The sequence below is a fragment of the Cynocephalus volans genome, chromosome 1 (genome assembly GCF_027409185.1).
Source record: "Cynocephalus volans isolate mCynVol1 chromosome 1, mCynVol1.pri, whole genome shotgun sequence".
Lineage (NCBI taxonomy): Eukaryota > Metazoa > Chordata > Mammalia > Dermoptera > Cynocephalidae > Cynocephalus > Cynocephalus volans.
The window spans coordinates 145664612-145677706 of NC_084460.1; the positions used below are offsets into that span (position 1 = coordinate 145664612).

A 13095-nucleotide genomic window follows, 5' to 3' on the forward strand; every position below is an offset into this window, starting at 1 on the left:
CCTTGACAATGACTTCTGCTCTTTTCACCACTGTTCCATTCTGTTACCCCACTTCCTATTTTGGAGGCTGTTATGCTGCATCTTTTCTCCTATACTACAATTGCAATGCCATTTGATTGTGGGCTGTTTCATTCTAATTAATATCAGAATGATTCATAATTTGACCTGATTAGTCATGTCCAAGGGTTGAAAAGCTATCACCAACACATTGAATTATTGCTGTATTTCTTCAAAGCTTCTTGGAGGTGTTTATGTTAATAACAATTATCAAATAAAAATTCATATACAAAATACAAAATAATAAAGGTCTCCATGGCAAACAGAGTTAAACAGGGTTTTTAATTGTTTGAAAGCATTTCTCAGAGTTTTCATTACTCTAATATCCATTTTGAATATGTGAGAGAGTTCAGAATAGCGTCTGTCTTATTTTCCTAATGATTTCACCAGTCTCTATGGAATATACTTTGAGAAATACTGTTGTACTTCACTAAGTTTAAATATCAAAATAACCAGGGTACTCATTGCTTATTAACATAAATAAAAGCACTCAAGTTAGAAAACTGAATGTCCTATTTCAAAACAATGTGGCTCTCATATCTTCTAATTACTTGTCAAAGAAGTTCGTTGAAATTGAACAAAATTAAAAGAAGGTGTTTAAGTGACTTTCCCTTCATACACCTATGTCATTCTTGATGCAAAGACATAGACGACTTCCACTTCTCTCTCCTGAGATAAGGTTGGAATAACTCTTGAGCTTCACAATTTCATATAATTGTTGAGTAAAAATGTCATTTGCTAATTTTATGTCCTTAGCATAGAAAAGTCATGGAAGGACATTCTGTATACTAGATGACTTCAATGGCCTATTTCCCTGTTGAAAAGCATCCACTATTTGCTCCCAGAATGTTTTAATACCATAATTTCCTTTCTTTCCACACACCTTTAGTAACCTAGCTACTCTTTGGCCTTTATATGACTACGTTGGCAGTGGATTTAGTAAGGTCAGGTTCCCCTCATTTTTCACAGCCACTGTGCAATAACTTCTTTCACCTTATCTTATAACAGAGTTGAAAACTGCTGCTATTTTTTGACTTTGAGGGTTAGGTACCATCATCCTCACATGAATTCTCTGGAATATTACCTAATAGACAATAAATGCTCTTTCTTATCAAACATATACAATGACAAATTCAGTCTGCTATTTACTGAGCATGTAGAAATTGCTGCTATTTGGTGATGAGTGGGTGCTACCCACCTGAGAAATGTCTTTACAGTAAAACCTTCACATTAAAAAAAAAGGACATATTGTAGAACAGAAGGTCAAGGGTCTACTTTTTCTTCAGAAAAATGAAGAGGGGCTAGAATTATAAACTTTTAGGTATAATTATGGTCAATTTATATTAGAAAGAGGGCTGAAGTATGGGTTTAATAGGTAGTGTTACAATTTAAGGTGCAATAAATATATACCCCTGACACATCTAAATATGTGTAAAAATGAATAGCTCTGACAGACCCAAGAAGTTTTTAATCTAATGAGCCCTCTGAGTTCACAATAGTACTAGCCTTTTAATCTAGACAGTTCTTAGATAGGTTATCAATAGATAGTACTGCCATTAAAAAGCAAAAAGGTTTTTATCCTCAGAAGTTTTCCATGTTTTATATTCATCATGTAAATTATAGTGATAGATTTACTAAAAATGATTCAAGAAAAATAAGATTCTGTTTTAATATGAAGCCATCATATGCTTAAAGACTTTCTTTACCTTACTACTCTAGCACAACTTCTTTTCTCCTAGTTTGTACATTTATATACAGTTAGCAGAACTGTACAGATAGGGTCCATTCTATTTTATACTGCTTTTATTTCACATATGTGGATACTTTAAAAAGTTCACAGAAAGATTGGTATTATTTTTTAATTCTATTTTCCCACAATTTTTTTGATGTACTGTCATATTTACAAATATTTTCCATGTTTCAACAATCTTCATATTCAAATGAGTGTATAATATTCTATACATTGATGCTTAATAATTTGTTAATTCCCTAAAGTTATACTCTTAGATTGCTAACAACGTTCTTTTATTACAGAAGATTAGGCAGTCTTAGGACATGTATCTTTTTGCTTCAGTTGAATTACTTCCTTGGGAAAAATCCATAAGACAGAAGAATATTTTTTAAAGGGTAAGTTAAAGCTCCCTGATGGAAGGAACCATTTCTCACACATCTTTCTATTTTCTGTAGACTTAGCTCAATGCTGTAACTACTACAAGAATTCATTATCTAAGTGATGATTTAGACTTGAATATTAAATTTTCTACAGAAAAGTTTGATCCATGACATAATGGCTGATTCATAATGAATGATCTTTTTTCATTTAATTCCAGTAAATAAAAAAAATCTGGAAGAGTAAGTATCTGTTTGGTCAACTTATTAAGGAATATGCTGTTTATTTAGCTTATTCCTTGTATTGCCTAAATGTTTGTTTTTATAGGTTTTTATAAACCTTTATAGGTTTCAGTGTGTCTTTATAGGTTTCTTATCTTTACAGGTTTCAGAGTGGAGGAAGAGGCAGGTATAGGCAGAGTCAGGTAACACAGTGTTAAGGGTTCATATGCAACTATAACCAGACCCAGAACCACAACCGCAATATTCACTTCATTCAGTATCCCTGCTTCTACATTAGTCTCTCATCTCATGACTCAGGAGCTACACTTCGCACTACTCAGTTAATCTATAAAATAATTTCCTAATACATACCCTATCTACCTAGACTTTGAAGCAAGAATTTACTTAGTAAGATAGAAAAGAAAACATTGCCCTCTCTACAATTAAGCCTAACATTCAATTTAAACTAAAGTTAAATTAATGAAAGAATTTTGATATTTTTTAAAAAGTTAAAGTGTGATTTTACTCAAAATTCTATAAAATCACAAATGCACAGAAACATGCCATGTATCTTACGAATATTTCATACTCGTGGACAATATCTGCTTGTTCCAAACTGTCTGCCTCTCCACAGCATTAAATGAGGAGTATGAATCATTTTCGTCAGACTTTTATTTTCAGTAGTCTTCAGTTTTTTTTAATGATTATTTAATTCTCATAATAAAGCTGATAACTGGTAGAAATTATGAAGGGATGAAAATTAGATTTTCAAAGTAAAATTTAAAATTATAAATGTGTTTGAACATTAGGAGGGATAGACGCAGAGTAGAAATGGTTCTTTTAGAAAATCTTCCATAATTCTAAGTTGAGTAAAGTAGAGTACACAGCATGTACTCCCTAGAGCCAGAGTATTAGATCACTAAACCTCAAGGAGAGTCTGTTTTTGTGAGGAAATAATCTAGCGTCAGAAAATAGATTTCATATCACACACCAGCTGCAATTCATTGGCAGTGGTTGTCAAAATGTGGTCGTGAAAAGGATACCAAAGTAGCATCTGGGCTCAGTGGGAAAAAGTGTTGTGCTGATTCGTGATGTCTGCCCTAGCAAGGAAAAGAAACAAGGCATGTATTTGCCAACACTAGAAAAATTCAATCTACAGAAATGCCTTCAGATATAATTCTGGAACTATGCTACTGCCGTATTTTCTTCATTTCTCTGTATTGTTGTAGTTACTACTTTCTCCTTTCAAGTAATGCTCTTCAAGTGGCTAGGCATTGTAGGAGAACGTTTGGGGGATATATGGATGATGCATTTGCTACTTGTTCCCATGAGTGAGGACACATACTATACATCTTCATATTTGCCTAGTGAAACATAATACAATAGGCTGTGCTCCACTAAAAATTCTTTGTGGGATTTTAATATAGTCCACCTATGAAGTCTGATTAGCCCAGAGAAAATCTATCAGGAAATGTGAAAATGGACCCTCTTTTTTTTATATCACATTTCTGAAACAGTGCTGTACTGGGAAACATCTTGTGGTCTACGTGATATTATACATTGCAGAGGAAAAAACAGGGGCTTTGGAGTTGGTGGACCTCATTCATATTCCTCGTCTACTAATTACTTGCTGTGTACCCTTGGGAAAGCTAGCCTTTTTGAGTCTCCATTTCCTAATCTGAGGTATTGGAATAATAATAGTGAGGATTAAATAATATTATTGATAAAAGTGCCTAGTACAATGACTGACACTTAGTAGGCTCTCAACAAATGGCAGTAATAGTTATTGGTCATTATATATTAGAATTTGTATCAATATTAGTATCGGAATCGACATTAGCTTTATAATTATCTGTGCCAGCAGTTCATGTAAATTGAAGATTTTCTAATGCATAGGTAGAAGTTTCACATCTCCTGACTAGTATTTCATATTTTGTCTTCCCTGCACAAAACTTTGCTTCCCACTCAATTACAACACTGGTTTTGGCCAGACAGTTATCTCTCTTTCTTAAAAAATATCATTGTAAGTGCTAGCAACAAAAATTAAAACAAAACAAGTTGCACATGACCTGGTAAATAGAGATAAACAATTTAGCAAGTGCTATTATGTATTGCCTAGGCAGCATTGAATAAGATCTTTTCAAAATAAATTTAAAAATTTATGTCAAATTTTGTTGGAAGTTTTTGCATTCATAAGACAGCATTATTGGTGCATTACTAAGTGAATGGACGGAGGTGGTGCCATTCTGTCTTAGAATGTCACTCACGGTTCTCTAAAGCAGAGGTTCTTAATTATGATATTGGTATGAGCTTTTCTCTACCTTCCTGATTCACATACATTCAATAACATATTGGAAGCCAAGTGCTTGAAAGTTCAACAACAGACTTACACATACTAAGGAAGGTGGTGACTGCAGTTCTTGAGAGCTAAAATTCCATAAGATCACTAACTGACCCAATGGGCAGTGATAACATTCATAAGGAGCTTTGACCTGGGCAGAACCTGATCTCTGAGGCAGTCAACTATCATAGATTGGCACTGTCCTTCAGGGCAACTGATGCCTATCCCTGGATGCCACCTTTGAGTTTATGGTCGAGAAGCTCATAACTTGTAAAATTCTTGGCAAGCTGGGGACCTGGAGCAGGGATTGGAAGAAAATGTTATTTTCCCATTACATTACTGCTGTGTCCAAAGGGCATTGGCCAGCTGCCTGCAACCTAGTGTGCTCAGTAGGCTTCACTTCAGTGGAGAAATCAAGAGCGAGGTTGAAAAGGATTGACAATGAATGAGTAGGGCAATGTGGGTGGGGGTGGGAGAAGTAGGACTGGGGGAAGGGACACCATATCATTGAGCCACTTCATGCTATTAAACTCCAGACTCCAGATGTAACTCTGGATTCTGTGCAAGAATACTTACTTGGTGTTGGGAGCAGCTACGAGGTTTATCCTGAGGGTTAGGGGAGAGGGAGCAAAAGGTATTTCAAAGTGCATGGTGAGGCACTGCTCCAGATGCTGTTCTACACATGGCCTTGGCAGCGAGCTGGGCCCTTTCTCCCAGGGTTACTGTACCATGTGACAGCTACAAATAATTCTTTGAAAGGCAGATATAAGACATTACTGCAAAATGAATGGATGTGAGTATAGCTTGAAATTCACTTTTATGAAAGAATGAGTGCCTATATTAATACAGTACTTTGCAGATTATTTTTTGGAATTAATTGGATTTAAGGTTATACTTATAGTATCGCCACATTAACTTATAGAGTCAGTGGGAGATTGGTTCCAATACCTCCTACAGATACCAAAATCCATGGATGCTCAAGTTTCTTATATAAAATGGTGTAGTATTTGTATATAACCTATACAATCCTCCTGCATGCTTTAAATCATCTCTAGATTACTTATAATACCTAATACAATGTAAATACTATGTAAATAGTTGTTATACTGTATTGTTTAGGGAATAATGACAAGGGAAAAATCTGTACATGTTCAGTACAGAAGCAGCCATCTGTTTTTTTTTTTCTGAGTATTTTCAACCCATAGTTGTTTGAATCCATGGATGCGGAACCCACAGATATGAAGGGCCGACTGTATATCCATATAATTTCTTAAGTAGGAGAGAAAGCAAGCATGCTGGGAATTGCACAGGGCTCTGAATGCTTCCAGAAGAGTGTATCAGACACAAGAATGTCAGCAGGAGAAAAAGGTGAGAACTACTGTTCCAAATAATGAAAGCCTTCTCTGACCAACATTTTTTCAATTAAGTGCTCCGATTTTTGAAAGGAAAGATTACAGATGCAAGGTTTGTGAAATTTCCAATATGCTAGGAGAAAACTACTGAACTGTGGGTTTCATAGCCTCCCTCATCCCCCTTTGTCACCTTAATTGCTTCCCTCTTACTACTCTGTCAAGAGAAAGAATAAAAGCTTCTTAGTTGAATTCTTGAGAAAAAAGCAATTAAAGTGGAATAAAAACCATGGGGACCTTATGGATGACAGTTATGTTGGCATACTAGTGTGAGAGATTCTGAGAGTTTGGGGATACTAGAGAAAAGAAGAGTGCAGAAGAGTTTAGTAAGAGTTGCTGTGGATGATACACTGAGACTCCTTTACATGTTTGAGAGATATCTGGCAGAAAAGATTGAAATTCTACACTACGTGATGTTTCCTTAATCCATCATCACTCTGGGATAGACAACTGTGCTTTGAAACTTGGGAGCTGGAGGGGCAGTGTCACAGTTTAATAAACATACAACAAACCAGGTGTTCTTTAGCTAATACTGCTCTCCCTTAATCTACCTTGACTCTTCTCCCTAAGCAGTATCAGTTTTCTGGGATCAAGGACAGGGTGAGTGGGTGGTATTTGAGGTAGATGCAGAAACAAGGAGAACCCTTTCAGTCTGCTGTGAAAATAAGAATGATGATAAAGGCTCAGGCATGATACCATTAAACTGATTCTTTTAGTTTCTCACACAGAGATATATTATGAGCAAAAGCAGTAGCACATTTGTCTTTGTCAGAAACAAGAATAGCAAATCCGTCACAAAAACTTCCATTTGGTCTCCCAGAGATTAGACTTTAGGATTGAATCCAGCTGCGAACTTTACATAAAGCACCTAAGTCTTGGCCTGCATTTGGTTGTGCTATCATAGAGCTTGCCACTACTGGTCTGTCCAGTGGATTACTGCACTAAATCATGAACCTCTGGCCCTCAGACCTGACCTCTTATTTTGACTTTTTGGCATTTTCACATCTTAGATTCTTTATCAATATTTTCCAAATATGATGATCATTCATAATCTTGAAAAAAGCAGAGAAGAAATTGTTTTATCTGATTTTCTTCAATAAGCAGACTCTTACCTGCCTGCTTCTATAGCCATAGGACAGCTAGACAGCTTTGAGGAGAGGCACTGGCTGTGGAATCTGTTAACTCTATACTACAACAAGAAGCTTAGAGTAAATGGTTTTAGTTTACGGATACCAATGTCCTCTTTTGTTAATGCAGACTCGCCCTATGGTCTCTTTCTTCTAGCTCTTTCTCCTCAATATTAAAGCATGCCTAAGTCTCTTCAATAAAACATATAAAAACAAAAACCAAGAAACATTTCTTCTAACTACTTCTCTTTCCCGTCAGAGACAGGTTTCTTAAATAAAAAAAAGAAAAAAAATAGTGCTATGTATCGCTCTTCTCTCTGACCTCAAATTCACTCCTATTGCAATCTATCTTCCACATTTTACTGGAAATGCACTTGCAAGGACTGCCCATGAACTCCTGAACAGGTCTTTTGCTGAAGCTCTGTGAAACCCTGGGCATTGCACTCCTTGAAACTCTCTCCTCTTTTGGCTTCTACAATAATGGCTCCTTTCCTGTTTTCTTCATTACCGGTTTGGCTCTTCTTTCTCAGGTTTCTTTGGGTACTATTTTTCAGTTCATGTCTTAAATCTTCATGTTCCAGAGGGTTGCATTCTTTTCTTCTGTTTATTTGCATTCTTTAGGTTCTCTGTGGGACATCTAAAGTACATTTAAAGCTTCAGCTACAATCTATATGCTGATGATCTCCCAATCTACATCTCTAGCCCAGATCTTTTCACCTGAGGTTAAACTTATAAATATAACTGCCTTGAATATCTCCACTTAGTTGTCCCACAGGCATCTCCAACTCAACGTATTTAAATAGTCTCATTTCTATTCCAAAATCTTGTCTCTTTTCTGCTCTCAGTGGTAATACCATCGATTAGCTTGTCTAAAAAAGAAACTCAACAAACATACTTGATTCTTTCCTCTCCTCATCTGTCCATATTCAATCAGTGGTCAAGACACATTAGTTTTCCACGCCTAATAATAAATCCATTCTCTTATCTCCTGACCCCAAGCTTATTTCCATGTCAGAAGTGAGGCTGTGATTTTTTCTAGTTTTGATTGCTGAAAACATATAACTGTTTCCAGTCTTGTTCCTTGTTTTGCAGTTGCAGTTTAAATCATCCCTAGAGTGATTTCAGAAATGCAAATATTCTCTTGCTCAGAATCCTTCAGTGGCTGTCCATTGCTTTTATGATAAAATCTGAAGTGGCTTTTTCCCGTCCTTTACTGCTTCCTGTGTTGGCCTGCTTTAGGGAAGATGGGCTAAAGTAATAGTTTAATCTCTAGCTATTTCATGCTTGACTTCACTTTACTGAGGCTGCCAATTAGTGATTTAGAGGTGAACTCTTATGTGCTCTGCTGTGAACTGAGGCCTGTTTCAAATAGTCCTTGAAGATCCTCAGCCTTATTGTCATTAAAAACCCCGCACTGACTTGAACCTGTGACCTATAGTTGAATGTCTGTATATCCCCTTGGCCATCCCCTGAGTCAGGAAAGTGAGCTTTGTAAATGCTTTGGTTATTTCTAAGTCCAAATTGGCCTAAGTAAAGAAATACATTTTCAGTCTAATGGTATTTAAAATGTAATATTTTGAAACATAGATGATAGTCTTTTTTTTTCTTCTACTCTTCCCCTTCTTATAATTGCTTTTCACAGAGAGGTAAGTAGATCTTCTTAACTCTACTGTCTTTTAAAAAATGGTGTATGAGTGCTTTCATTTTCTTGTGTTGTCATCTGTACTTTTCTGGTTTTAGGAATGGAAAGTAACAACAACTGTGTGTAATCATATCAGCAGGAAACATTCTTGCTCCTAGCTAATTCACAAATTGCCCTTGTCCTGCTTGCCATTTGAAATCAAGGGACAGAACACAGAATGGACAGGAAAATTAAAGGGGCTACACACACACACACACACAGACACACACACACACACACACACACACACACACAGAGATTCTACTTATAAAGGTAAGGAAGAATCAGTAAATTAAAAAAGGCTATGTAAATGTCAAAGACTCACACAGGAAAAATAAAAACCAGGTAATTCAGAAAGATTAAATGGAGAGGAAAGAGAAGGGGAATGTGTCTTCTTGTGGGAAAAAAATACATTTTTTCTTTAATGTTAATAATTTGCTTTTTCAGTTGATAAATAAAATATAGTTTATACAAGGTAGACAACTAGATAGTACCAAGGCAAACTTTTTTCTCTCTATTTGCCTGTCTATAGTCTGAAAGAAATTATGATTGTCGAGGGAAAAAAAATCAACATTATTCATCTTACACAAGGATGTCCTCCACCAGGGTGTGAAGGGCACTGGGATTGCGGATCAGTTTGTCAAGGAAGCCAACAATGTCAGTAAATTTTGGTCTGTGATTTCTCTCCTTCTGCCAGCAATGGAGCATCAGTTGGTGTAGAGATGCTGGACAGCCCATGGGAGCTGGAAGTCTGTAACCTTCTTCAATGGACAGAATGACCTAAATGCAAACATACATAGATTATTATCTTACTTTTGGGGATGGTAATTAATATGCTAAGTTATAATTCCTTTTTATACAAGCAGCACAAGCCAAAATACTGGTAAGCATTAAAACTTAATGTGAGTACAAGGGGTCCAAACAAGGATAAATACAAAAGTTGTGAACAAGAATTGTAAGTAGCTCCATAGAACCTGCTGACCCCTGTGAGAGGAAAATATGTTTTGAACATGTGCGACCAGTATACAGAAGGTGGTTAAATTTTATTACAGTCTCAAGAAACAGTTTTTGTGTGATTTAGCTGGAACGTCTCAAAGTCAGCATAAGATTGATGCATTTAGTGTAAACCACCTGTGACAAATGTTTTAAGTAAAATTTATGTAAAATTCTGCTGAAGCACTGAATCATTTTTTTATCCTTTTATAAGAATGTCAATATGTATTCCTTTTTTCTCACTGTCATTCCCTCTTTCTTCTGTATCGCCTATTTAATTCCTTTTCACTTACCTCTGGCTTTCCCTTTGTCGGACCCTGGCCTCATTATAAAGTCACCCTCCTATAACTTGTAAGGTCATTTAATCCTTTAAATGTGATCAATGCCTAAATGTGGTCTTTAAGCCACAGAGCACCAACAGCATTCAGCCTCAGTATCTTTTGGGCCAGCACTCTCCAGCAGAACTTGTGTGATGACGAAAATGTTCTCTCTGCACAACGTGGTAGCAACTAGTCACATGTGGCTATTGAGCACTTGAAATATGGCTAATAGAACTGAATTTAAATTTTAATTAGTTTTAATTAATTAAAATTAAAATTTAAATGGCCATATGTGGCTAATAATTATTCCATGGGATGGTGTGGCTTCAGAAAAAGGAATCTATTTAAGAAATCAAAGTTAAGAGTGATGACGAGATGACTAAGTTGTTTTTCTTGGTACTTAAAAAATCATATGCAAGATAAGACAGAACATTCATCAGTTTAATGTATGATCTACCTGGGAATTTCCTAAAAATGTGATAAAGTTAATCCTGAATTTATGTAGCTTAATTTTTAATAAAATGTTCAAAGGTATTTATGTGAATCTTTATCCTTATACCATCTCTGGGAGAAACCAAGGAAAAGGTTTATTCGCCCTGTTTTTGAGGTGGGGAAAATGATAAACTGATATTGAAAGACAGGCTCGATTCAATTTCACTCCCGCCCACTCCAACAACAGAAATGTAAAAGTGTTAATATCATGAGCAGAACTCTCTATTGGAGCATCATCTACACATTTTTATAATTTCTCTCTTTTTTAAACACTGACAACTCATTTTACTTTCTTTTTTAATTGACACGATTTGACATGACTTGAAAATATCCTTAATTTGTGTTAGAGGTAGCTTGTAAAAAAGGAGCAATAATGTGTCTTCAAGAACCTCTTAACTGCTAAGTTTTACTTTTCTAGTATTAGGGAATTTCTCATAATCTCATCAGTGTTTTTGCATCTTTAACCTGTCAGCACACTAGTATTTTTCTATTCTTTTTGTATTCCATTACTGAACAGGATTTTTTTCTAATCTGTTTTCTGACTACTTTTGTTACCAACTAGGCTTGGATTTTAAGACATTTTGTTACACATCTTAGTAAAGCAGGATATATTTAAAAATGCTTGCAATTCATCAGAACTACTGTGGATAGCATAGAGAAGTAACTAAGAAAAACAGGATAGAATTCCATTATAAAACAACTTTGAAATACCACCTTAGGAGCACCTGATAATCAATTTGCCAGTTACCTAATTATAATTGCATGGAATAAAATAGGTGACAGTGAGGTTATGTTCTGAAGAAAAAATCATTGCCTTTATTGAGTATCTACCATGTGCTAAGTGCTTTGCATATTTTTCATCGTTTACTGTTTAAAATAACTCAGTGTGGTAGTTATTATTATCTCTGTCTCTTAAGTGAGAAAATTTAGACTCAGAGAGGTTAGAAAACTTGCCTAGATTTACAAAGTAAGTGGTAGAGCTGGAATTTGAACTTAGTTCCTTTGAACTTACAAAATTTTCCTCTGGCCATTCCCCAGAAATGTTCAGTTCTCATGATATACATCTTCCTCTCAAATTTTATATCACCTAGCACAATTTTAGTAGTGATTACCATGTTATCTTTTGTCATAGCATCTGCTAGTTAGACTCCAATATTTTTATGTGAATCCCAAGTTTAATATTCTGGGTAAATTAGAAACATATTTACTTCATAGTTTGCAAAATGTAATCTCCAACTGAACAGTCATTTCTGAATACTTCTGAATCTTGTACACATTTCTATTATTGCAACTATTACATTGTATTATAATTTTTCATCTTCTTTTCCTCTAAGGATGTCCATACTTGAAAGCAGGAATTATGCCTCTTGATTTTGTATTCCCATCATGTAGTACAGTGACCAACACATAAAAAATATTATTAACCAGAACGAAAGCTATTGAAGAATTTTTGGATTAGTCTTAATAAAGGAAAACTTTATCAAGATTCTTAGAAAACTTGGAGTGCCAAGCTACTAAAATGATTCCAAATACAAGCATGACAACATTTGAAGTCCTTTCTGAGAGAAATATTAATTTTAAAAATGCTGCATCAAGCAGCATTGTCCAAAAATGATGTCATGATCTCACTCTGGTTTGCTTGAACCAGTCAAGTGAGACTTGCTCTTTCCTGAGAAAGAGGAACTTGATTCAAACCCAGCTCCCTATAAGACTGGCATCTTCTTCCTCCTGTCCAAAGGGGTTACTGTCTCCCATTCACATTGGCGTACATGACTTTTCTTCTTGCTAACCTCTGGCTTTTAAGTTTCCTCCGTTTTTTAATTTGTGAAATATTTCCTAAGACCTGGCTCATTACCAGTGCCAAACCTAAAGGGAACAATATTATAGGACACTATTAATAACAACAGTGGCAATAATAAAAACAGCTAATTATTGAGAGCTCTTGAGTACTTCCAAGTGCTAGTCCTAAATGATGCACATGTATTAATTTAATTCTCACAAAAACCCTGTAAGGTAGGTACAATTGTTATCTTCATTTTACAGGCAAGGAACTAAATCATAGAGAGGTTTAACTTGCTCAAGATCACGCACCTAAAAATTCTGTCTTCAAAGGTAGCCAAAGAAGAGTTTTAAACAATATAACTAACAAAATTGTTTAAAAGACCTATCTTTCTAATTAATTTTTATTTATTCACCCAAGCAGATATTTATTAATCACTTAAAATGTACTATTGACCATAGAGTTATAGAATTGCGTATAGGAAATAATATAACGAATGAGACATATCTCTGTCTTTAGGAATTGTATTAGCTAGTAAGGGAGACTGAAGAGTGTGACTATAGT

At 35.3% G+C, this 13095-nt stretch overlaps 1 protein-coding gene across 1 annotated transcript in view; it reads right to left on the reverse strand.

Moving 5' to 3' along the window:
- Positions 1–13095, reverse strand: part of EPHA6 (EPH receptor A6) — an 839959-nt gene that overhangs the window by 3188 nt on the left and 823676 nt on the right. The window contains exon 16 of the mRNA XM_063078754.1: positions 9533–9726. Coding sequence (XP_062934824.1) covers positions 9533–9726 — 194 coding nt within the window. The remainder of the gene's footprint in view (positions 1–9532; positions 9727–13095) is intronic.